Raw genomic sequence first — 26,278 nt, 5'->3', positions numbered from 1 at the left:
CTCTCCTCTCCTCTCCTCTCCTCTCCCCTCTTCTCCCCTCCTCTCCTCTCCTTTCCTCTCCTCTCCTCTCCTTTCCTCTCCTCTCCTCTCCCCTCTTCTCCCCTCCTCTCCTCTCCTCTCTTCTCCCCTCTTCCCTCCTCTCCTCTCCTCTCCTCTCCCTCTGCTCTCCTTTCCCCTATCCTCTCTTTCTCCTCTCCCTCCCTTCCCTTTCCTCTCCTCTGCTCCCCTCTCTCCTCTCCTCTCCTCTCCTCTCCTCCTCTCTCTCTCTCTCCTCCTCTGCTCCACTCTCTTCTCTCCTCTCCTCACATCTCCTCTCCCCTCCCCTCCCCTCCCCTCCCCCTCCCCACTCCTCTCCTCTCCTCTCCTCTCCTCTCCTCTACTCTCCTCTCTCCTCCTCTCTCCTCTCCTCTCCTCTACTCTCCTATCTCCTATCCTCTCCTCTCCTTTGCTCTCCTCCCCCCTCCTCTCCTATATCCTCTCCTCTCCTCTCCTCTCCTCTCCTCTTCCCTCCTCTCCCTCTCCTCATCTCCTCTCTTCTCCTCTCCTCTTCCCTCCTCTCCCCTCCTCTCCTCTCCTCCCCTCTCCTCTCTTCTCTTCTCCTCTCCTCTCCTCTCCTCCCCTATCTCCTCCTCTCTACTCCACACCTCTCTGCCGCCCCCCAGTGGTGGACCTGTATACGTGTGATATCCAGTTCAACACGGTGCGTCTGATCGCGGTCTTCATCATCTGCTTGGGCTTCCTGATGCTGCTGCTGCCGGAGGACTGGGACCAGTGTCTGATCCAGCTCAGGACCAAGCTGCGCAAGCCCGACGAGCCAGCAGAGGGCGCCGCCGAGGCCGGAACCGGAACCGGCCTCAACTGGAGGAACAGGAACCGGACCAGCATGAACACTTTTAACCATTAGACACACATACACGCACGCAATCACGCACGCACGCACGCACACACACACACACACACACACACACACACACACACACACACACACACACACACACACACACACACACACTCACACTCACACACACACGCACACACTTTAACCCCAACCAAGCCTTCCTGAACACCTTTAACATTAGCCCCAAGCCTTCCTCTTTTAACAATGAGATGGCTTGCACCTGCTCCAACCTCAACTAAGAGGAACAAGATCAGGACCTTTAATCTCTAGTCCTTTGTGTCCCCTGTCCTTCCTGTCCCCTGTCACCCAATGGGGTGGCTGGCACCAGCTCTTAGTCCCTCCTCCTTACTCAATTCCACCAATGAGGAATCAGAGATGTCGACATCATCACCTGAGAGGAACTGAACAGGAACTGCGTGTCGGACTTCCTCTCTTCGGTCCCAAAGCCCCTCGCATCCATCCAATAAAGTGGCTGCCAACCAATCACTGCACTCGACCTTTAACTACTACTAACCCTGCCTCAACCGGAGGCGGAACAGGAACAGAACATCCACCTTTTATACAATAACGTGTGCATTCCAATATGCAACCTTGCGTCCTCCACTTGTGCTTGTGGCCTCACGTTTTGCTGAAGACCCGCCTCCAGGGAGAAAACAATTGAGTTTTCCCGCTGTCAGCCTAGCCACAACAACGTTTAGGGGACTATTCTTCATTCACCATCCAGTTTGCAAATGAGAAAATCATTTTACAATTGAGCTTTTGCAAGATATCGAAATATAATGTTGTTGTCAGTGATGTCATCATAACATATTACTTGCTGGTCCGAGGCCACACGCACAAGTGGAGGAGGCAAGGTTGCATATTGGAATGCACACAATCTCTTTGCAAAACCCGCTCCACCAACCCCCAAACAAACATCTTCTATTAGAGTAAGATAACAAAAACTCTGCCCTCCCAATGTAAAGGAGTGTCCTCAAGTTTGGTCTCCTAAGGGGGCATTGTCCCCTCCTTCTTCTTGTCTTTCTGTGGCATTTGGGAATGGCTTGCATGAGATGTGCGCTACCGCCATCTACAGTGCTAAGGGAACTCCATTCATTCTCAACCGTAAGACTCCAAAGGTCTACTGACCTAAGGTCTCCTAAAGGGGGCGTTCACCTGACATCACATGGATCCAGGAGATGCGCAGGCTTGAAGTATCTCAATCTAATAGAAGATGTTCGCCTCAGCGCTCCAACCAAAACCAAAAACAGTTATCCAATCACAGCACTGGATCTAATTTAAAGGACTCTGCTCAGACCCCACCCACTTATTCGTTTTTTTTTTTTTGATTTGCCTAATGCCACATTCTGTCACCCAATCCAATCAGTCAAAGTGGCTGGTGAGTTAATAGCAGAACGGAAGATGAAGCCTTGTTCATTTCAATGCAAAAAAAGAACAGCCACGTCCTGTTTGTCATAATGTACTTCCTGTGTGTGTGTGTACGTCCCTGTTGGGAGCAGAGCAGTGGCGTGGACTACAAATTCATACAAAGCTTTGAGGTCAACTATGTTTGAAGAAATCTGTTTGGATTTTAAGCTTGCCAATTCTGAAGGAGGACCCTGCCATTCGATCGGGACCCTTTTATAAGAAGACTATATGGTCCAAAGAGGACACTATCATTAGGGAACACTCAAAAATGGTTACTATTGCTCAAATAATACTAAAAAAAAGGACACTAATGTTTAAGTACGACATAAAGGTTCAAAGAGGATGATATTGTTTAAGTGCGACCCTATTATTCCAAGAGGACACTCATCACTAAACGAGGAAACTACTGTATGGTTGAAGTGGAATCCTGTTGTTTAAAGTTCACAGTGGAAGAGGACACTGTACTTGATGCCGGTGTCATAAGCTTGTCATTACAGTGTCGTGTCATTATAGTGTCGTGGCACAGTTATCCATGTGTCATAAACATTATGTCCATGTCAGAAACATTTTATGACTGTTGGCCTTAAGTGACATTCAGTTACGGCATGAACATAATGACTTATCTATGACTGTGTCATGACATTATTATGACACTTAAATTACATGCTCATGACACCAGCATCAAGTAAAGTGTTCAACCCCATTTTGTTTAGATTTTGAGGGAGGATCATCAGGGATCTGATTGGAGGCTTTGCCTGTCTCTCAATGCCTACACCAATCCCCTTTATATCAACCTGGCATGTCCACCCCTCCAATGCCCACCTTCCTGGCTCTGATTGGAGGCTTTGCCTGTCTCTCAATGCCTACACCAGTGGTCTCCAAATGGTGGCCAGATTCGGCCCGGGCATAGCAAACATTTGGCCCACCTTGAGGTTGGAACAAATGAAAACATATCCCACTGTATATGTGTGCTATCTGAGGCCATACGGTTGGGCAATTTGTTTAGCCCTCATTTGCCTCATCTCTGCTACATAATTTGGCCCTTGGGGGAAAATAATTGGAGACTACCGACCTACACCAATCCCCTTTATATCAACCTGGCATGTCCACCCCTCCAATGCCCACCTGTCTTACCCCGTTCCCACAATCTGCTGTCTCGTCTTCGACCCACCTGTTGCCCTGTCACCCCAATAGCCAACGAAGCCAACCCAAAACTTGACCCAACAATCATACCCTTGCTCACACCGCAAAGACTTGGTGATAATCTCCCGGGTCAAAGACGTCCAATATGACACTGTCCTTCAGTGCTAACAGATGCTTTTGCTTACTGTAAAACATGAAATTTCAAAACATTTTTTGAAAAGTGAATGCATGAAAGCCAAGCCAAAAAAAATATTTTAAAAAATCTCTTTTTTTGCATTTACAGTAAGCAAAAGTATCCGTTGCACTGAAGGACATGTTTGACGTCTTTGACTCTCCCGTGTTTGAGTGATGGTGTGTCCCTCTGATAGACTTCCTGCAGGCTTTGGTCTCCTGTACTAGTGTCACTCCTCCCCTCCCCTGCTTTCCTCTCCTCTTCACTCTTGTGACACCATTGAGAATAATTCGTTTTTACTTAATATCTTGTGGAAAAAGAATTCAGAAGTATGCAGGGGGGAAAGCCCCCCCAAAACCCCCCAAAAAGACACTCTGCACTGCTCGCTACTGTGGGGAAACTTTGTTGTTTTTTTGTCCATGGAGGATGGGGGGCGACATCGAGGCAAGAGGCGACAAAACGGACCGAAGAGGAGGGGCTGGGCGGAGCCACACAGGCGTGCGTTTCTCGAAAGTGTAGTTACTGTAGCTAGCCAGTTAGCAACTTGGATAGTTGCCAATGGGAAATCGCATTGCAAACACCAGATAGCAGCTATGTTTTTGAGAAATGCACCTCTGACGTACAGCTGTGTGCCACCAGGTGACCTGACCAGGACTGCAGGCAACCAAACCTGTGATGACGTGTGTCACATGACGCATCAGACAAAATGCATGGGAAAAAAAAAAAAAAACGAGATGCAAGTGTTCTGCAAATAATGACACTGATCTGTCTTGTCACTTGTCCTGCTCATGACGTCTGTTGCCATGACTTCTGTTGCCATAACTGCTGTTGCCATGACTTCTGTTGCCTGTGCCAAAACCATGTGAAAGCAGCTGCGTGTCGAAGTCTCAGTCGTCCTTATAGACTCAGCCTCAGCAAGACTGCTAGAATCGTGTCCTTTGTTTCTGACTGGTTTACATGAAGCTGTTCAATCCTCCTGTCACCTCACACCTTACTGAGGCAAGTCTGACCACTGTGAGAACACTTCCAGGTCACAGGTCAGGGCTGTTGGTTGCCGTGGAGACGCCAGAGCTGCAAGCAAAGATGGTGGATAGGCAGAGCACGATGAGTGTGTATTAATATGCGACCTTGCCTCCTCCACTTGCGCTTGTCTCCTCGTCCCGCCTCCTGGCCCCTCCTCCGTGGAAAAAACGATAGTTTCCCAGATGTCAGCCTAGCCACAACAACTTTAGAGGGACTGTTTTTCATTCACCATCCCAATTGCCAATGAGAAAAAGACTCTACAATTGAGCTTTTGCAAGATATTGAAATATAATGCTGTTGTCAATGATGTCATCATGACGAGAAGCAAGTGGAGGAGGCAAGATCGCATATTAAGACGCACTTCATGTGTCGTGATAGGAATGTCCAGAGCCATGGAATCCAGAGTTGTGACACCCGGGGTACAGGAAGTTGTTTGGTGACATGATTCACGTACCTAGATTCAAATGATTCCAGGCAGCGGCTTTCTGTTTGCAAGGGACTAACACAGAACCACTACACAACAAGGAAATATGACATAGAAATGAATCGAGATTAATTCCATTTACCTTTTACTGCACTTTCTGTGTTCAACGCTCACTTCCTGGAACTATTTTGGAACTATGTCAATGCCGATGATCTGTGTGTCAAACGCTCAATGAGCCGCCATCTTTGTGTAGAAATGGAATACAGAGGTCAATGGGATTAGCCTAACTCTTTCTCCCATGGCTCTGGGAATGTATCTGGAAGCAACGTGGAGATCAGGGTCTGGACCAGGCTGGTACGAAATTCCGAATTCAAAGAATTTCAATTCAAAGTAATGCCATAATACGAACACAAGTTGGTGGTGTTCTATGTACTTTCAATGGGGGGTGTAGATTAAAGTCAAAGATATTCAAGGTAATGACACCATCTAGTGTTCATATTATGGCATTACTTTGAATTGAAATTCATTCAATTCGGAATTTCGTACAAGCCTGTTCTGGACTGCTTGCAGTTGCGTGTCGTTAACTGATGTTTCTATGCCTCGTGGCCTCGTGAAAACTCTCATACGAAGAAGTGACTCGTGAAAGGGGATCTTGGGATATCTACCATCTCTGCCGCAGGTTAGAGTGAAAACAGGGGAGAGGGGGCAGCAGCCATGCAACACTAATGCTATGCTAACGCTACTACGCTAGGCTATACTATGAGTGGTTCGGACCATGGAGCTTTGGTCCACCATGTGAATGTATGACCATTTCTCCAAATGCACACTCACTTTCATCCTGCCTTTTCTTTAAAAAAAAAAAAAAAATCAAAAACATTTGATACAAGACAGGGGAGACTTTCATTTCTGAGATTTTTAACCTTTGATTTTGACATGCTTGCAGTTCCAGGCTTCCAATGCACTCCTCCTTGTGTTTTTATTTTGTTTTATGTTTGTTTGCCCTTCTTCACACAGTCGCTTGAGGAATGGATAGAAATTCTGTTACACTGTATTTGCAGGGGACTATTCCTGTGATTGGACAGATGTACTGAGTCGTTTTGACAAGATAACGCATGCAGAAACGACCCAGGGGGACAGGAGGTAGCGAACAGGAAACAGGAAGTCCATGGACAGGAAGCAGGAATTCCTGCTCGCTGCCATCCCATCATGCTTTGCCATATCGCAATACAGTACAGCAGCACTGTTCCTCATTGTCATTTCTGCGATGACAATAATATTAATATTGTATTCCTCTGGAATTATTGCTAGACATAATTGTAAACCTTTGTAAGGAATGATGATGATTTTTACACTGAAATGCAACGTATGGATATCACATTTGAGGAAAAAAAAATCTTATGGTGTGAATAAATCAAAAGTCAATTTATTAGACTGGATGTGTGTGGTCTTCAGATGGAATTATATTTACAATGTGCCTCTTCAAAATATTAATTATGTCCGAAGTATGCTTCTTCAAGATATGAGCAACGAATGTTTTTTTTCTGTTGGATTTTGGATGGTTTTACTGTAATACAGGACCAGCCAATGAATGATGTTGGTCAACAGTAAACTTAGCTAAATATTTCATAAACTGTTATGTTGAAATTACATTGCTGTATTAACCCTTCAGTACCAGAGTAATGTGAGGTACAAGACATTACACAATATGAAATAAGATATTGTATAACGTGATTTTTACACACAGTGAAAATAACAGATGTGAGATATTCAATATGTTTTGAGATTATATTAAATATTATATTAAAGTTAGAGCGTCACTCTCTGAGGAAGACGGAAGTTTCACAGTCGAAACATGTCAGGTAAAAGATAAACTGTTACATGTATGAAACAAAAGAACTTCTTCAAATCTTCAAAACACTGGTGTTGAGTTGATTAATGCGAACGAACAACTTTCTTCTTAATTTGATTATGGTGTCTCGACCAGAATATAATTAAAGTGATGTGAGGTACAGCTGGCAAGGTCACATCTACGGTTAAGAGTACAATGTGCAGGAGTGAAATAACCAACAAGTATATATTGTTGAAGGGGTATCCCAATTCGTAGCGGTTGCGTTTCAAGCCCTACACCTTACAGCTTTGTTTGAAAGCACGAGAGGCATGGGGTAGGGGCAGAGAATAGTAATGGGAAAGGTCCTTATTATCACGTCGTTGAAGCCAATAGGGAGAGCGTTGAGAAATCTCAGTGTTGATCTCATGTGCTGAGAGCAATAAGGAGGCTCAAATGATATTAGCACACACTCACACACAAACAAACACCCACACACACCACACACACCACACCCCAATACAACGGTTGAATTAGGAGTGTTGCTGCGTCAAAGTACAGCTGTGTTATTTTGTCTCAACGTCAGTCACCAGCATGCGACACTTGACTTGAAGCACTACTAAAGGAATAAAAGTCATAAATAATTTCTCAAAAAGCCAACACTGTCAACAGAGGCATAGTTTAAACTCCTAAGGGGAAGGGGACATTTGTGGCTAGGGAAAGGAGAGGTGGACACTGTCAACAGAGGCATAGTTTAAACTCCTTAGGGGAAGGGGACATTTGTGGCTAGGGAGAGGAGAGTTGGACACTGTCAACAGAGGCATTAACCTCAGGCATAGTTTACACTCCTAAGGGGAAGGGGACATTTGTGGCTAGGGAGAGGAGAGGTGGAGAGGAGAGTTGTCCCGGGCCCAGAGTGAGAGGGGGCCCAGAATTGGATCCTCATTACATAGTATGTGCATCCCAATATGTGTCCTTGCCTCCTCCACTTGTGCTTGTCTCCTCGTCCCGCCTCCTGGCCCCTCCTCCGTGGAGAAAACGATAAAGTTTCCCAGCTGTCAGCCTCGCCACAACAACTTTTGAGGGACTGTTTTTCATTCACCATCCCAATTGCAAATGGGAAAAAGACTTTACAATTGAGCTTTTGCAAGATATTAAAATATAATGCTGTTGTCAGTGATGTCATCATGACGAGAAGCAAGTGGAGGAGGCAAGTGGAGGAGGCAAGGGATGCACCCAGTATCAGAGAATCTCTAACAGGCAGAATGTTCATACTGATTGGTTCCCATTGTAGCCAGTTAGCTTTGCATGCATACTGCAGTAACTATGGAGTGTCCACTAGTTGGCGAGCATCGGTAAGTTCTTCATGTGGGAAAATGTATGGAATGGAAAGGGGAACCCATATGCTAAATACATTGCTACTGCCATTTCCAGTCACAAATATCATCAACAAAACATTCCTGGTAAGCACTATGGGTGGTGTTTAACAATAGGCTGTATTGACAAATCGTTCAGGTGTGTAGTTTTACAGCAGGTTAGAAGATTTCCGTATATAATAATCTAGTGGCGCAAAATAATCGAAACGCTACTCAAATGGGGTCTTATTATTTCTAGCTTCGAACTTAATATTGATATTTCTGGACAAAAAATTATAACATTTTTAAAATTGACACCCATTCATTTTGCACTTAGGTAGGATTAGGGTTAGCCAGTTGTGGCTAGTAGCTAGTTCCGTGAGTGAACACCCCCTGATAGTATGTATTGAATAGGGGGCCCTTTCAGCTGACTCTGTCCAGGGCCAATCCAAAGCTGTCAGCGGCCCTGCCTGCTGCATCAGGCCCCATGGACAATATTCTACACCCAATGTCTACCCATATCCTGCAGTGTGTGTGTGTGCGTGTGCGTGTGCGTGTGCGTGTGCGTGCGTGCGTGCGCGCGTGTGTGTGTGTGTGTGTGTGTGTGTGTGTGTGTGCGTGCGTGTGTGCGTGCGCGTGCGTGTCTTTGCATGGGTTGGACACTTGAGTTGAGTTGACTATTTACTTTCTCAAGATCACTCTGCCACGTTGTTGAAGCCAACAGGGTGTGTGTTTGTGTGTGTGCGTGTGCGTGTGCGTGTGCGTGTGCGTGTGCGTGTGCGTGTGCGTGTGCGTGTGTGTGTGTGTGTGTGAGTGTGTGTGATCACTCTGCCACGTTGTTGAAGCCAACAGGGTGTGTGTGTGTGTGTGTGTGTGTGTGTGTGTGTGTGTGTGTGTGTGTGTGTGTGTGTGTGTGTGTGTGTGTGTGTGTGTGTGTGTGATCACTCTGCCACGTTGTTGTAGCCAACAGTGTGTGTGTGTGTGTGTGTGTGTGTGTGTGTGTGTGTGTGTGTGTGTGTGTGTGTGTGTCAGTGTGTGTCAGTGTGTGTGTGTGATCACTCTGCCACGTTGTTGAAGCCAACAGGGTCAGACAGGGTCAGAGTCATCAGTAATGCTGAGAAATCTCTGTGTTGATCTCATGTGCTGAGAGCAATAAGGATGCTCACATGGTATTAGCAGCACACACACACACACACACACACACACACACACACACACACACACACACACACACACACACACACACACACACACACACACACACACACACACACACACACACACACACACACACACACACACACACACACGGGAAAAGGGAAGCGTGTGTGTGTGAGAGAGAGAGAGAGAGAGAGAGAGTGTGTGTGACTGTGTGTGAGAGAGAAAGAGAGTGTGTGTGCATTCAAGGAACATAAAATCACGGGGACCACTGTGTGAGATTTTTAGTTGTTTATTTCCAGAATTCATGCTGCCCATTCACTAATGTTAACTTTTTCATGAATACTTACCACCAGCATCAACATCTAAGTATTAATTATGACTGGAAAAATTGCACTTTTCATCCATGAAAAGGGGGATCTTCTCCATGGTCCGCCATTTTGAATTTCCAGAAATAGCCATTTTTAGCTGCAAAAATGACTGTACTTAGACCACACTAGAAAATATTTGTTTATTACTAGGTAAACTTTCATGTAAAGATCAAATTTGGCAATAGGCAGCCCAGTTTCAATGAGCAGCATAGTTGCAGTACCTTTTTTGACCATTTCCTGCACAGTGTCCCTTTAAAGGACCACTGCAGTCAATTTCAATATGCTGTTGTATTGCTCACACTACCCTTGACTTGTCAGTACCAGGTGATGCCACATTTTTCGGCTAAGCCCTTTCCGAGATATGAGCTATTTTAATGGGGGCAGCGTTTGTTTACATTTTGAAGAAAATGAACATAGGCCTACTGCAAATATTTTCCCAAAAGGTACCGCTGTTCACTAGTTGTCTGCTGATGTTGCATAACCTTCCGGATGTTTTTGGGAATAAATAGAGATGTTTCTTTGAAATGTAAACAAAGCGCTGCCCCCATTACAATGACCAGGATCTCGGAAAAGGCTGAAGAAGACGAAAAAAAAAATCTCAGGTACTGACAAGTCCAGGATAGTGTGAGCAGTACAACTGCATGTTGAAATTGACTGAACTGGGGGCACTTAAGTGTTTGATCCTGTTTGCTAATGACTTGCCTGTTCTTTTGTGGCTTTGAACATTGAGCTGTATTTTGTTTCATGCCGCGCAATATTTGCAATATATTCAAGCCAACAAGAACACATTGGCCATTTTGGAAACTTCAAACTTTGTTTGTGTTGGATTTATTGGATTTTGGTCACACACACACACACACACACACACACACACACACACACACACACACACACACACACACACACACACACACACACACACACACACACACACACACACACACACACACACACACACACACGAGTCAATGATCATCAGTCAATAGTGAGTAAATGAAAAGGACTTTAAACATAGCACAAATCGTGCCTTTCATCAGTATCCTTGAAATTCGAGTGTCACCCTCTAATGTCCACAGGCTCAAGAGGGGCCTTTGTTCTGCTTCACCTTATACCAACTCTGGTGCAGGAGCACACAAATGCATATGGCAGGCAGCATGTTTTTGTTGTTGTTTTTTTATCTATGATTTCCCATCATTCTCTGGGTGACCGGTAGGAGAGATCCTGCTGCTGGTGAGTATATTAAGCCTGACACGGGGAGCCTGAGACCAGAGGCTGATACCAGCGCCTGGGACTAGAGCCTTAGACTTGAGCCTGAGACTAGAGCCTGAGACCAGAGGCTGAGACTAGAGCCTGAGACTAGAGCCTGAGACCAGAAGCTGAGACTAGAAGCTGAGACTAGAAGCTGAGACAAGAAGCTGAGACTAGAAGCTGAGACAAGAAGCTGAGACCAGAGCCTGAGACCAGAGCCTGAGACCAGAAGCTGAGACCCAGAAGCTGAGACCAGAAGCTGAGACAAGAGCCTGAGACCAGAAGCTGAGACCCAGAAGCTGAGACCAGAGCCTGAGACCAGAGCCTGAGACCAGAAGCTGAGACCCAGAAGCTGAGACCAGAGGCTGAGACCAGAGGCTGAGACAAGACGCTGAGACCCAGAAGCTCACACGGGGAGCCTGAGACCAGAGTCTGATACTAGAGCCTGAGACCAGAGCCTGAGACCAGAGTCTGAGACCAGAGCCTGAGACCAGAGCCTGAGACTAGAAGCTGAGACTAGAAGCTGAGACTAGAAGCTGAGACTAGAAGCTGAGACTAGAAGCTGAGACAAGAAGCTGAGACTAGAAGCTGAGACTAGAAGCTGAGACTAGAAGCTGAGACCAGAAGATGGATCCGAGAATGAGATTCATGATCCTGCTCCTCTGCTGCTCTTATGCTGCTGTGACCACGGCTCAGGGTGAGTACTACACATGATGATATATGATATGACGCCCCTTCTCAGACACTCCCTACAGGATTTCATCTGGGGTGTATTCACTTTTGTGGGCACATGTTTGTTCAAACATTAATGTCTGTATTTTGAGTTTTTGCAAAATAACTTCAGAGTGTTAAAACATACTGTAAGTGTTCATGTATACTGTAAAGGTGTGCATATTTGTGTGTGCTTTAGATTGCGTCCCCTTTTCAGACACTCTCTACAGGATTTCACCTGGGGTGTACTCACATTTGTGGGTACATGTTCAAACGTTAATGGCTGTATTTTGATTACTTGCAAAATAACTTATGAGTGTTAAAACATACAGTAAGTGATCCTGTATAAAGGTGTGCATATGAAGGGTTCAGATGCAAAACCCCCTAAGTGCCTTTTCAGAAAATAATTTTAATTCATTTTTATTTAATACAAAGCTATCACATTTGCATATTTTATTTATTTTATTTATGTAATATAATTATTTATATGTTATGCTACTGTATCCTACACCATGCCAGGTCAAGAGCCAGACCCATGTGACCACTAGAGATGTACAGGATCCAAGATCCGGTCCCGGATCTGGCAGGATAATAGAGTTTTTCAGACTATCCGGATCCGGCAGGATCTTAAGCAGTGGATCCGGTATCCGGCAGTTACCTAAAAATCAGGATCTGGGGCATCTCTACTTTTTACGTAGCCTAGGATTTTCAGTCAGTCTTTCACAACCCCAATCGCTGCATGGAGTGAAAGCCCGAAGCGGCCATTGAAGGCAGTGTGGCAGTAAGCCAATGAGTCTTAAAAATAGATTGCGCCAACATAATAAAAAGGTCCCACGTGTGCGAGTTGACTATGTGTTTCAACCCTTTCGTAGGATCCGGTATCCGGTTCCGGATCCGGCAAGATCTTAAATAGTGGATCCGGTATCCGACAGGATCCTAAAAATCAGGATCCGGTGCATCTCTAGTGACCACTACACTGTGCTGAATGATGACTGGATGTGCATGTGTGTGTGTGATCTAGTTTACATTTGATGTCCCATAATGTGTTCTCCATTCTCCTATACACCATACCAGCTGAAGAGCCAGACCCATGTGACCACTACAATGTCCTGAATGACACCTGGAGGGCCACCACCAACACAAACTGGCAAGAAAGCCACTGTGACAAAGACGTCCAGTTTAAGGGATGGTACCGCCTGTTCTATGAGGGGCGCAGTGTCCGTCTGCCAGACAGCTGTGTGGATAAATATCGGTGTGGCACTACGTATCCCTTGTGGCTGGCAAGCCCACATCCCAAACCAGAAGACGGTATCGTCACAATGACAGTGAAGGAAACCATTAGTCACAGTTGTTCGAGCTTCCCGACGAGGGAGCCTATCCGGGTGAAAATGTGTCCAGGAAACTATCCTGTTTATGAACTAGTGGACCCTAATAGTGAATGTCCATATGCATACTGTGCAGGTAAATCCCTCTTTTGAAGAAGTATATTTTCCATTTTTTCTATGTCAAGTATAGAATGATTACAAATACCTTTCTTCTCAATCATATGTAGGTTAGTATCTAATATCTGAATGCTCTACAGACCTAGCCTGATAAACCAGCCTAAATGTGAGACTGGATGTGTAATTTAGTCTGGCCCCGATGAACGATAGATGTAACGCACAGTGTTCCGTACAGCGCCACCTCGCAGAATGGCGTTTCCGCAATCAAAACAATGCCATTCGGTGTGATGGCAACCATCACACCTATTGAATGGCTCATGTGAAAGAGGAGGTTGTCGTCTTCAAAATAAGACTACATCAACTTACAGTGGAGCATTGTGTTTAATGTATGGATTGATTATTTGTGCCAAGTGCCGGTTAGCCATGAGCCGCTAGCTTCCGTCGGCCTGAACAAATAAGTAACAGTATTCCGTACATCTGATTTACCTTAAAATGCTGCATTAGCAATGGTTTTCATGCAATTATAATGTTGGTGTGTTTGTTTGTTGTCAAACTATCCCTTCAAAACAGTTTGAATGACTACAACACGGTAAAGATAACTTTGAAAGCAACATGCATGCTAGCCGGAAGTAGCTTGTTGCAACCTTGTTGCAACAAGCTACATTGCAGCCAAGAACGGCACTTCCATACGCGGTTGCTATGTTATTTTTACCGTGTTATATTCACTTAAACTCTTCATGGAACGAATAACAATTAGTTTAGCACTTCACAAACACATACACATTAGATCGGTCATGAAAACCATTGGTAGTGCACCGTTTTAATGTAATGAAGTTGTACGGAGTACTGTTACTTATTTGGTCAGATGTGTTCGGAATACTGTTACCTATTTGATTTAATCAATCAACCCATACATTAACCACCGCAATTCTAGTTGGTCTTATTTTGAAGACGACAACCTCCTCTTTCAAATGAGCTATACAATAGGTGTGATGGTTGTCATCACACTGAAAAGTTTATTTTAATCGCGAAAACAGCATTCTGTTAGGAGGCGCCGTACAGAACACTGTGCGTTACTTCTACTCCGAAGATTGTTGATGAGAACAACCCGTTGTTTTTCAAACCGTGAAAGTGCCTATAGGCCGGCGCTCTGACCAATCAGCGATCTATCTCATTGATGTGCTTTCCCAATGTTGCGAGCTTCATCATCAAACCCTCAGAGCCCCGCCCGCTTTGATTCAAAACAAATTCAAAACAAATCTCTGCTTTGTGATTGGTTTGCCAGACTCAGGGCAATGTGTTCAAAATGTTCGACCAATCAGAGGCCAGACCTACTCGCAGCTGAAAAATGTCGGCGTCCAGCGGGTGGCTCTGGTTTACTAGGCTACTACAGACCTGTCTCTCAGATTGAAATAATACGATAAGATTACTATTGATGCTTGATTTAGGGAAGCTCAAAAATCCAAAAATAATAATAATAACAATAATAATAAAAAACCAAATGAGCTTCAGTTCAAGTTGACCATAGCGGTTTACGTTGGCACAGATTTACATAACATTTAATACTTTGTCAAACATGACTTCGGGTGGGTTGGAGGATGTGGTAGGATGCTTTGGATTCATCTTGGCGCAAGGATTCTAGGGATACCAAATTTTGTAAAATCAGGCTTATGGTTCAAAAGTTATGAGCAGGAATGTATCTAGAATTTTGACTAGTGGCTGCAGATTGAGTTTGCAAGTGTGGGGGGCTGGTTTATGCAGTCCAGTCACTGACAATCTCTTTCATTGTATTTTTCTGTGTGGTGTTGAAGAGCTGAATGACCCTGGGAACAAAAGACCTCTGTAGTCTGTCTGTCCGTTAAGGGAAGGCCCAGTGTCAGCAGTTGAACAGGTACCTCTGGTTGGCCAGAAACGGGTGCAGGGGGTGTCATATTCAAATTAGGGCTGGGACATTAATGCATTAATTTCGCTTAATTAATCACGCGATTTGATTAATTAATTAACATGATTAAAAAAATGAATCGCACTATAATACAGCTATATATTTCTGGATTAGACCAGTGGGGGGCAGTATTATGTCTTATGGTGAACAACCAGCCGAAATTGAGTTCTGTAATGGCGCTTTACCCAAACGGCAAGTGAGGCAGGTGGCAGTTGTTCCGACGCACAATCCAAGGTATTAAGCACGCACGGAGAGTTGAGTAAAAGAGATGTTGTTGCTTTATTTCAATCGGTCCGGTTGACTTATCTAATCAAAACACTGTTCGAATTACAAGATATACAGTGATTTGTCTTAAGTATTTTGTGGTTTAAAACTGTTCCTCCTTACCATCCTACCTGTTGAACACACATTGAGTGACCTAATTAAAGTGCCACCGGCACATCCAAGGGGGTGTGTCCCGTCACGTGACAGATAGTAAGGTAATTAGGAACAGCTGTACAAGATCAAAAGGAAATAAGGCAAGTATGCCATTTCTTAACCTAAACTTAACACTTTATTAACTAAAATCAGCATTTCAAAACAATAACAATCATAGGCATCAATTCACTTTCCACTGAGTAAACAAAAACCCAAAATGGCTCCAACAAGTTCTCTCTTCTTTTAAAAATGAACATTTTTTTTATTAAGCTTTTTTATTGTCATTATTCAAAATCCATGTGAAAAAATATAATTTTCACTCTCAGACCAGAATCGCTGTAGTGATCTGAAGTCTATGAAAATCAGGCAAGCATCCCTCCCACATAATATCACGATTTTTTGTAATCGTTGCGACCAAAATGGTGATTTTGATTAAAATTCCAACTCCAATTTCAACAATCTTGCCATGCTGTCTGCTCACAGAACTAGGCTTTTTGGGATGACAGTCAGAGCACACATACCTTTATATGTATAGGTTGAACAAGTGTGAATGTATAATGAAAGAAAAGTAGGCCTACCAATTACTGAAATGAAAATGAAATGAAACTGTGCCTCCCTCAATGATGCTGCACAGTTTTCTCTATAATATAAGATGGTCCTCTTGTCCATTTTTCTGGATAGTTCTATGAAATGAATTTCTTTTTCTTCCTGATCAGTCTACTCTAGAGAGTTTAGTTGGAGGCAACTGGCCTTTTTGTAACTGGTCAATTGCAAGCCAACATTTGCGCACAAGATTTATAGTCTGGATGATGGACAGAGGGCTCCACTCCTGTCATACTGTAGACCACACCTGCTCCAAAAGCTGCTATACTATTGAGGAATTTGTCAAGTGCCTACAAATGAATACAACTTCAAATAAACCAATTGGAAAAGGGGTCAGTTCAGATATAGAGGAGATCCAGGATATTTGCTAGTACAAGGGTTTTTAGACGCCATGCTGAAGTTTGACAAAAGATGAGATAAATGCTGATAAAATTTTATGTAATGTGTCTATCAAAATATTACTAATAGGAGTACAATGCTGTAGAATGGCTTTATAGACCTTAGAACACCAAATGTCAGCCATCTTGGATTTTGCTTCTAACAATAAAGGGAAAATAGAAAAAAGTTGTTTTGGTATTCAGAGGGGGTCCTACAAATAAATAGGATGAGACACATTACCTGGTCATATAAAGAGGCGTTCAATGTTTTTTTTTAATGTCAGGTTGAATTTTTACAACAGATAAAATATATATTTTAATAAAGTTCATGTAATGGCTGACTGAACAGTCCTTTATCCATCGTGAATATTACAAATACAAGAAAAAGCAATGACTTTAGAGACCTTAAAACACCAAATATATGTCATGTCAGCCAACAATTTTGGTGCTAAAAATTAGGGGGGGGGGGCTGAAAACGGGTTGCTTTGTATTCAGGGGGTCTAAGAAATGTAAAATTCCCCAATTCCAAAAATGTATACAACATGTTTCTTTCAATTACATTCAATTGTGTTACAATATGACCACGTATCCACCATCTTGTATTCTGGGCGTTAACCTCTTTTTTGGGACAATAGAACCCGCACTAAAAGGTCGTTTTTTTTTTTTTTTGCATAATCCAAACTCATTCGATTTGGGAGAAAATAATCCCAAATAGTTTCAAATTTATGACGACAAATACCCTCAAAAACTTCAGAATTATGTTAGGCACTGACTATTTAATTTCAATGTAATTTGTCACTTTGGTTTACAGGACAATGTTGGTAGTGTTTTGGAAGCATCCGAGGCACTCCCAGACACAATGTTATAGGTTGTCACTTACGTGACCAAAGAAGGATGAATATCCTGTTAAACTATCCTATGTTCAACTTCAAAGTCCATAAAATTGGTTAGCCAAAAAAAGCAAGACAATAGTTACCTTTTCTGGTAGCAAGTTAGGCCTACTTTCAGGTGGAGTAACTCTGTTCTTTTCATGACAGGTTTTGCATTTTCTCAATAAAACCGGACGTTACGTCAGAAATCACTTTGGGGTTTGATTGTTTAATGATTTAAAGGCATAATGATCATATAAATGAATATTAAGGAAATATTAGGACAGCAAATTGCACAAATTCATGAAACAGAATCACCCACATAACCTTTTGAAAACAGATAGCCTGGTTCCCGTTGATAATCAATATACAGTACTGTAATAATGGCTTATCATGTCACATTGTCATGTTTTATATTTAACATCTAACATTCATATGTCATACAGATGTATCTATTCCTACAACTCCTACACGTAAGTTCACACTTTCTTTCATTTCCCTTTATGATTGTGTATCTTTATTCATACATACATTTAGTATCCACCCACACGGCATGCAGCTTCAAAACCACCACCATGCAGCTTCACACCAAGCACACGTTTCTACATATTGTTCATTCAATCATCTTGTTTTAAAAGGAAATTAAAAACAGTTCATTTGTCTTTGATGATAGTTAGTTAATTACTCAATATCTATAACACGATATAGTTTTTTCTTCTTTTTTCCACTATTCTTAAGCACATAGCATGACATTTATGTATGACAACGTGCTATATACCTGTTGTTTGTTTGATTGATTGAATCATATTTGTTCATTTTTCAAATCAATATTTTTGATTAAATCATAATTTGTTCATTTATTCCATAAAACAAAACAATCTTTGTGGGTGATATATTTGTGTTACAAACGTATGAAGTTGTGCAATGCGCCTGTTTGTGTGTGATCTGCTCTGTATGTAATGTTCCATAAGTTTATACATGCTCCTCCACACCATGCCAGCTGGAGACCCATGTGACCACTACACTGTGCTGAATGACACCTGGAGGGCCACCACCAACACACACTGGCAAGAAGGCCACAGTGACCAGGACGTCCAGTGGCACGGCTGGTACCGCATGTTCTATGAGGGGCGCAGCGTCCGCATCCCAGAGGGTTTTGTGAAAAAATATCGTTGTGGGACTACGTATCCCTTGTACATGAGGGACCCACACCCCACACCTGAAGATGGTGTCGTCATTAGGCAGGTGTATGCAACCATTAGTGATGTTTTCTTCCTCCCGGAGAATCCCATCCGGGTGAAAATGTGTCCAGGAAACTATCCGGTCTATGAACTAGTGAGCCCGGAATATGGTGCATCTGCATACTGTATAGGTAAATCTCTCTTTTGAACAAGTCTATTTTCCAATATTTCCATGTCAAGTTTATAATAATTATGAATCATTTTCTTCTTAATCATATGTAGGCCTACATAGTATCTAATATCCTTATGCTCCACAGTCCTGTCTCTGCTCCAGTCAGATTCCTGAAAGTGATACTGTCCCATTTCTTGAAATCAGCTCATATTACACCTCCCCTTGAGTTAAATAATTGACTTTTACCTTTCTCTTGTTCTTTCAACCGTTCTCTGAGTCTGGCAGTGCAAAATTTATCTCCATGCTAGCATTGCTGGCGGCTAGCTGGTCTCATAGGACTCAATGTTAACTGCTAGCTTAGAGGTAAAATGTGCACTGCCGTACTCAGAGAATGGCAGGAAGTACAAAAGAAAGGTAAAACTCAATTATTTAACTCAAGGGAAGGTGTAATATGAGCTTATGCAGTCTTCCAAGTGTCCAAAATACAACAAAGATCAAAAGTTCATAATCCACATAGAAAGTCCAAAGCAAAAATCCTCTTCAAGCAAAGTTATGTCAAAAACAAAGTTCCAAAGTCAAAAACAGCAGCTCAAAAATAGCAGTAGCAAAAATCAGGGACAAGTACTCACATGTGGCTTTCAGGAGATCTCAGCAGAGTCAAAAGGAAACAAAGGCTTTAAATAGGCAACCCAATCAATTCACCATCAATGATTCAATTAACCAATAACAAAAAGACAGGTGTAGCCAAAAGGGTAAAACAAAAATACAAAGATAGATGGCGACATCTAGTGGCAAGATTGAAGAACAGCAGGCACAATTGTCCACAGAACCTGACAGTAATATGAGCTTATTTCCAAAAATGGGACAGTATAACTTTTACTGTTATGCTACAATAAGAATATTGATAGCCTAATTGATTGAGGGTAGCTCAAAAGTCCTTTAAAAAAAACAACAAAAAAACCCACAAAAACAAATGAGCTCCAGTTCAAGTTGACCATTTTTTCCTCAAAAAATGTTAAACTTTAAAAGTTCTGTCACAAAAATGTGTGTGTGTGTGTGTGTGTGTGTGTGTGTGTGTGTGTGTGTGTGTGTGTGTGTGTGTGTGTGTGTGTGTGTGTGTGTGTGTGTGTGTGTGTGTGTGTGTGTGTGTGCGCGCGCACCTGTGTGTAGATCCTGAGAAGCCTGTGGCGAAGCAGCTGGAGGACTTGGTGGCAAAGGCAGACGCCTGAAGAACCCACTGATGACCTCATCAGCCCAAACTAATCAATCAACTCTTTTCCTCAACTACTGTATACCAATTATGTAAAGCGAGTAAAGCTAAATCCTGATTCCATTTGACATGTGCTTCTGAATGTCACATGATAGCACTGAATTTTAAATATTTGGATTGGCATCGTAAGACCACTCATTTTTTGCAGGCAGGAAACTCTGATTTCATTTTTGTGTGAGACTTGGTAATAGTAATAGACGCGCGCCTCACGTGCACCTCCCTAAAGGCGTGTCAGACATGCCATTTCTCTTGTGCAGTGATTTTCAACCTATACTGGTTCTGAAGGTATTCCAAGTCGCTTGAAAGGTGAATTTTCTACAAATTGGTTATCATGAATTGTGGTGTGTGTTGCTATTGATTTATTTGAGTTTTATTCTTTATTGGGTCAGAAGTGGGCCCTGAACATTTGTGACAATTTCGAGTGGGCCCCACGTTGGAAAGGGTTGGGAACCTCTCTAAACAATTATATATTTGTATGTGCCCACAACTCACAAAAAGCTTCCAAGTAGCTCCACCTTGCTCCCCCTCAAATTCTGAGGTACAGCATATGTCTGATCTAAGGGGGGAAAGTGAGGTGGATCGGTTAACAGGTCCGATCAGTCCAATAGAGCCCAGTCAAATGTTTTAACTTCCCAGGTCCCATGAGCTGTCTGGAAGGGGTGGAGACTTAGGCACCCTGTGGTACTCTATGATGTAATGATTATTATTCTTTTTTCCTTCTGTACTTTCAAATGATCATTAAAGCATCCAAACATGCATTACACTGGTTTGTGTGTATTTCCAAATGCTTATTAAAGCATCCCAAAAGGCATTACACTGGGTTGTGTGTATTTTCAAATGATCATTAAAGCATCCCAAAAGGCATTACACTGGGTTGTGTGTATTTTATATCAGTTCTGGTGATCCAGTAAAGTGAAGCATTATGCATGAACACCATGTTTCATGGAAATAATATCTGTACTTACATGTCAATCACAACCACACTAAACAATAGACTCTTCATGATAGGCCATTTCATAGACTCATGATCCATCTGATCTCCCATTCTTGAAGAATATTTTACATCCGTCTATGAACAATTTGCTCTTTTTGGACACAGCCCCACTAGCCATAGTATCATCTTATACTGTGCGTTCTGGTTCTTGATTGTGATACCTGTTGTAAATTGGGTGTAAACACACACCAAATCAAACGAAGATTCTATGTGTCATTAAGATGGACACGTCACGATTAAGTTAACCCTATTCAGACTGGGCTTTTTTGGCATTCCTGGGCCTGGGGGGGGGGCTCTTTTGACCATGAACTAAATACGGTATGACCACCAAACTTTGGGGAGATGATCTGCATATGGACATCTATGCATGACATATTTTTTGTGTCATTATCTGGTATTATGACGTCATTATGACATAATCTGATTATAATGCCCAAAATCTCGAAATTTTAATGATTATATGCTTCAGACCACTTTAATGCTCACAAAGCTGTCTGATGCTAATGGAAATAACAAAAAAATATATGAAAAAGGAACAATAATGAGATTTTCAGTGATTTTCAGTCAGAAAACCGTTGCCATGGCAACAACAAAAATGATAAACATAATCTTTTGGTACTAAACTGTAGCCAACTAAATTTTAGGAAAAGTCACCAAGTTTCGTAGTCATAGTTTAAGTCGTTAAGGAATTATACAACATCAAAGTTGGTGCGGGCACTTTTTTAATGAGTTGTAGGGGAACACAGGAGGAGTGAGAAGTCCGCACACTTAGAATCCTTTTTGTTGTGTTTTTTTTTTTTCATGGCAGGATAACGTTTCGACCTCAGCAGTCTTCAAGTCTAAACGTTATCCTGCCATGAAAAAATAAAACACAACGAAAAGGATTCTAAGTGTGCGGACTTCTCACTCTGAAAAATACAGTTGGCCTTCGTCCTGCACCTTTCCCTGGGATGTGCACAATCCTCTCCTTCAACTGAATTCAGGAAGAGCACATCTTTGTGCCGTATTATTCCTGTATATATCTCGCCTCACTGAGTTTCTGTAGCAAAGTAGTAGTAGTAGGGTCTTTATTATCCCTCATGCGGGAAATTTCTTCCAGTAGGTGGCGCATTGGACATGAGGACAGTCAATACATACAACAGATCCCTGCCCAACCCACCCCCGTCAACATTTACCCTAAGACACACCTTGTACCAAAATCATGAGAAAAATTGACATGGACATGGACATTGGACATAGACAGGTATTAAACCATCATCAATCATCAGCAGTCCCAGTCTGTCTCATAGCATTCCTGTAGGATAAGTGCAAAATCAGCAAGGGGTAAATCAATAAATACATGGCAGATAAAAACTACACAAGTGCAATCCCTGCTCAGGCCTGCTGAACAGGGTGCAAGAAGATGTACATTTTTGTTTACTCTGTTTGTTAAAAAGGCCAATAACCTGTGGAATAAAAGACTTCTTCGTCCTGTTTTTAATAATAGCAGGATATCTGAATCTGTTGCCTGAAGTGTCTGGCAGTGTGATAAACGTGTGCACACCCAATAGTGTTGCTGCGGTAACAAACCTCTTCCTCACCTGAACGACACATGGCTAATTCATTGTTATATACAGCACTTTTTTAAAAGAATTTTGTCAGTGATTTGGGCAACAGTGTTAGATAAGCCATTTGAGTCTGTGGGTTTGTGTTTGATTTATAACGGCTAAAGGCACTTTTACGGTACTCAGCTTCGGGTGGTGCTCCACCCCTTGCCCCTTACGGCCTGTTCCAACGCAGGTGCCGTTTCCACGTAGCTGGATATTTTTATATGTGGATATTTTTTTCTCCTGCTTGTTTTGGTTTTGCATTGGTTTTGGCCTTCCGTTTCCACGTAGCAGATATTTAAAAATCCAGGTGCAGGAGAAAAAAATAGCAGGAGAAAAAAATATCCTGTTTAGGGGTCTGAAATGCTTTTGTTACAATGGAGGATTTTTTTTATCCACATGTTGCGTTTCCACGTAGCAGGAGAAAAAAATACCCTGCTAAAAAAATATCCTGCTACGTGGAAACAGCACCGCAGTCTCACCCCAAGTAGTCAATTTCTGACTACCTTGGACCAGACGGCAATTTTTGACGTCTTGGGTATTCCTTCCACGTCACATTTTGACTATGTGGCCTAACCCTAAACCTAACCTCAATGACGTTATGCTGCCACAAGGGGGCGCCTTTGAGGACATAGTCAAAATGTGACGTGGAAGGAATACCCAAGACGTCAAAAATTGCAGTGTTGGGGTGTCAAAAATTGAGTAGTCAAAAATTGACTACTTGGGGTGAGACTGTGTAGCCTGTTCCCACTTTGACAGCCATTTGACACTCATAAACGTGACGCACCTCCCTTTGTTGGCTGAATAGGCTCGGTCGCAACCACGCAGGAAAAAAAAAGATCAAAACCTGATTTGCTTGGTCTTAAAAAGGCGGGCATAATTGCGTCGCAACCAAGCTGGACACATCAGGACGACGAGATTTCAACAGCGGCAAAGAAGGTGGATCTAAAGGTCTGTGGCATCGGCGTCGTTAGAGCATTTTTACCGGGGCACGTGCCCTGGTGTGGACCTGCGGTGCCAGCCTATAATGGGCACTGATTTTTTAATTAATTAATTTATTTATATCTTTATTTTTTATTATTTAAATCTGGATCATCTGTTAATATACAGAATACATGTTTGCATTATTTTTTTTCTCTTAAAATACGCCTATAGCCTACTACACTTAAGTTAGAATGTAAGTCTGACACCGACGCAGCAGCCTGATCAGAATGCACTTGCCACCATGGCCACTCGCACTCGGAGCATGTAGCCGGAATTGCCTGCTAATACAGACATGCAGGAGTTTTTCATACTATCTTTAAGAAACACGACATCTTTACTAGTTCTCCTAGTGAAGACACACTAAAACATTGATTATAATATAACCTAGTTATGTTTGGCACCCTGAAGAAATTGACTATTTGAATTACGTGGTGAGTTACATGGTGCCCCCCCCCCCCCCCTCATTGGCCGACCGCTGCAATGAAATGTGACGAATAGGACTAAAGCGTCGTTCTTCTTGATAAGGAGAGATTTGGGCAGCACATCTTTTTGAACCGAACCTTACCTGCAACACAGCGACCATTCACTCCGGCCGGTGTGAAGTGAAGTAGCCTAAACAGTAAGCGTCATTTTTTGTTATCATCTGTAAACTAAGCATAGCATGTCAATCAAATGTGTAGAACATGTTTCATCTAATAACGCGAAGGGGCGTCTCTGAAGTGGTGTTAGCCTATGTGGTCAATAAGTAGCTAGCTAAGCTGGACCTGTTGATCGGAGAAAGATCACAAATGTCGGCTTCACCAACTATTTGCCATGTTGTGCTGTTTCTCAATTCTGTACGTTCGTGTTTTCAGGGGGTGATGATCCCGTGATGGACTACCCCAACTTGTCTTGTCAGCTTTGCTAGCTATCGGCATATATTTTGACATCTTGACAAAGTTGCCTGCAACCAATGGCCCCGCTGTTATAGCCCAGGCTATAGCGCACTATAACGGAATACAACACTCGTAGAAAGCAGTTTTGTAGGCTATGCTGTTGCTTTTAAAAATAGCCCAGCGCATGCTTGAATGAGCCGTCGTCCAGGCAAGTTGGAGGCTGACTTAATGCAGCCCAAGCACACGTTAGTCTCAGAGTTGAAAATTAACGATTCTGAAATGATTCTCATTCTGGTGTTTGCTGCTCGAGTGGTCTTACAGACAAAAGCATGATGACATCCTACAGGTGGTTACTTTTAAGACAGAAACATAATGCCGTGAACATAGCCAACTATTCGATTGAATGCATCTATTACACATAGCCTACGCAATGCCCATGTGTGATACTCTGGCTCCCCCTCTTGACGTGAACATGCACCGGCACACACAGACACGCGCACACGCCATACACACACACACACACCAATTGATCATTCATAGCTTGCATATACAGAATAGAAGAATGTCCAGTTTTTATTATCAGTATGGATTACAGTTATACAGTTATGTTCACAAGTGGGCCAATTCAATATACAGATATACAGTTAAGTTAACAGTAGGCCAATTCAATTCAGTTTGGTTCAGGTAGATATTGAATGATGCAGAAAATAAGAATATAACAATGTATTTATGATGCTGTTTAATAATAAATAAGTGCTATAAAATATTTTCTTGTGTGCTTGCATAAATTATCTCTGCCCATTCTTTTAAAAAAATAATTGCCCCAAAATTGTTCAGCTCGCGCGCTTCGCGTGCTCGCATTTCTTTTTGGTGCCCTTTTGTGCCCCTGTATAGTGTTGAGGCTGCTGACGCCCCTGGTCTGTGGGTGGATCTACCTTTTTTGACAGCGGGTGTACCAGGTCGCCCTCTCGTGGAATGAAATCATCACGGCGCTAATTCCATGACACGCTTACCAACGTTGGCACATGCTTGTAAAATGTGAGACTCTCTCTGACACTCGAAGAGAAATCAGATGGTCTTGAGGTAGAGATGTAGGTTACCACTCTGTGAATCAAAGTTCGATTCTTAGTCAAATTTGTGATGATTTGGCTTAAGTTCCATGTAATAGGCCTAATTCAGTTAATTAGTACTCACTTTAGGCTTTTCATTTTTGTGTTTTGGGACCAAAGTCGTCATTCAGATAGGACAGTTTTTAAATGACAATTTAAAAAATGAACAGCGCCAACCCATCCTGCGAGGATTGAACCAAGGTGTTCAATATGTAGCTATACCATGGCGCGCCAACCACAAAGGCCACTCTGTTTCGTGCACTTTCATATATAAAAGACAACATCAGTCACTCGCAACAGGTCTGTTTCCACATTAACCATCAGCAACTAAAGACTTCCTGTGTTTCGATACAGTTTTGAACCGGGGACATCACGAATGGAAGTCAGGCGCGCTTTCAAACTGTTAAGACAGATATTAAAGCTCAACTATAATTTCAAGACAATGCCAGATGGATTTATTACACGGGTATTGTGAGTGAAAACTGGTTCTTTGGGTCGGAAGATTTCGTCCGTGTAAGTAATTACACTTTTCTCGAGGTGTTAGTCACAAAGCATAATCCTCTACCAGTCCCCACCCCCGCATAACATATTGCTGTGCACCCTGCTTTTATTGCTGTGCAGTAGGATATAAGTGGCATTAAACAATAAATAAGCGAACAGGAACTTGTATTCAGATTAACTTGCCTTCTTGGTGGTTTGTATTCAGTGCTTTACTGCATTTG

At 42.7% G+C, this 26,278-nt stretch overlaps 2 protein-coding genes across 2 annotated transcripts in view; both read left to right on the top strand.

The window, feature by feature from the left end:
- The window catches only part of LOC134441803 (solute carrier family 35 member F3-like), a 202,871-nt gene extending 201,967 nt beyond the window's left edge, over positions 1 to 904 (top strand). Inside the window, exon 10 of the mRNA XM_063192206.1 lies at positions 663 to 904. Coding sequence (XP_063048276.1) covers positions 663 to 904 — 242 coding nt within the window. The remainder of the gene's footprint in view (positions 1 to 662) is intronic.
- Positions 905 to 11,672: 10,768 nt separating this feature from the next.
- On the top strand, positions 11,673 to 20,036 carry LOC134441136 (pancreatic secretory granule membrane major glycoprotein GP2-like). Its single transcript, XM_063191323.1, has 5 exons — positions 11,673 to 11,721; positions 12,810 to 13,196; positions 17,832 to 17,858; positions 18,386 to 18,757; positions 19,909 to 20,036. The coding sequence occupies exons 1-5, from the start codon at positions 11,673 to 11,675 to the stop codon at positions 19,965 to 19,967; spliced, it is 894 nt and encodes a 297-aa protein (XP_063047393.1). The 3' UTR covers positions 19,968 to 20,036.
- The last annotated feature ends 6,242 nt before the right edge of the window (positions 20,037 to 26,278 follow it).

The sequence above is a fragment of the Engraulis encrasicolus genome, chromosome 24, assembly GCF_034702125.1.
Source record: "Engraulis encrasicolus isolate BLACKSEA-1 chromosome 24, IST_EnEncr_1.0, whole genome shotgun sequence".
Taxonomy (NCBI): domain Eukaryota; kingdom Metazoa; phylum Chordata; class Actinopteri; order Clupeiformes; family Engraulidae; genus Engraulis; species Engraulis encrasicolus.
Note: the sequence above shows the minus strand (reverse complement) of the source record. Positions and strands in the feature narration are given on the sequence as shown.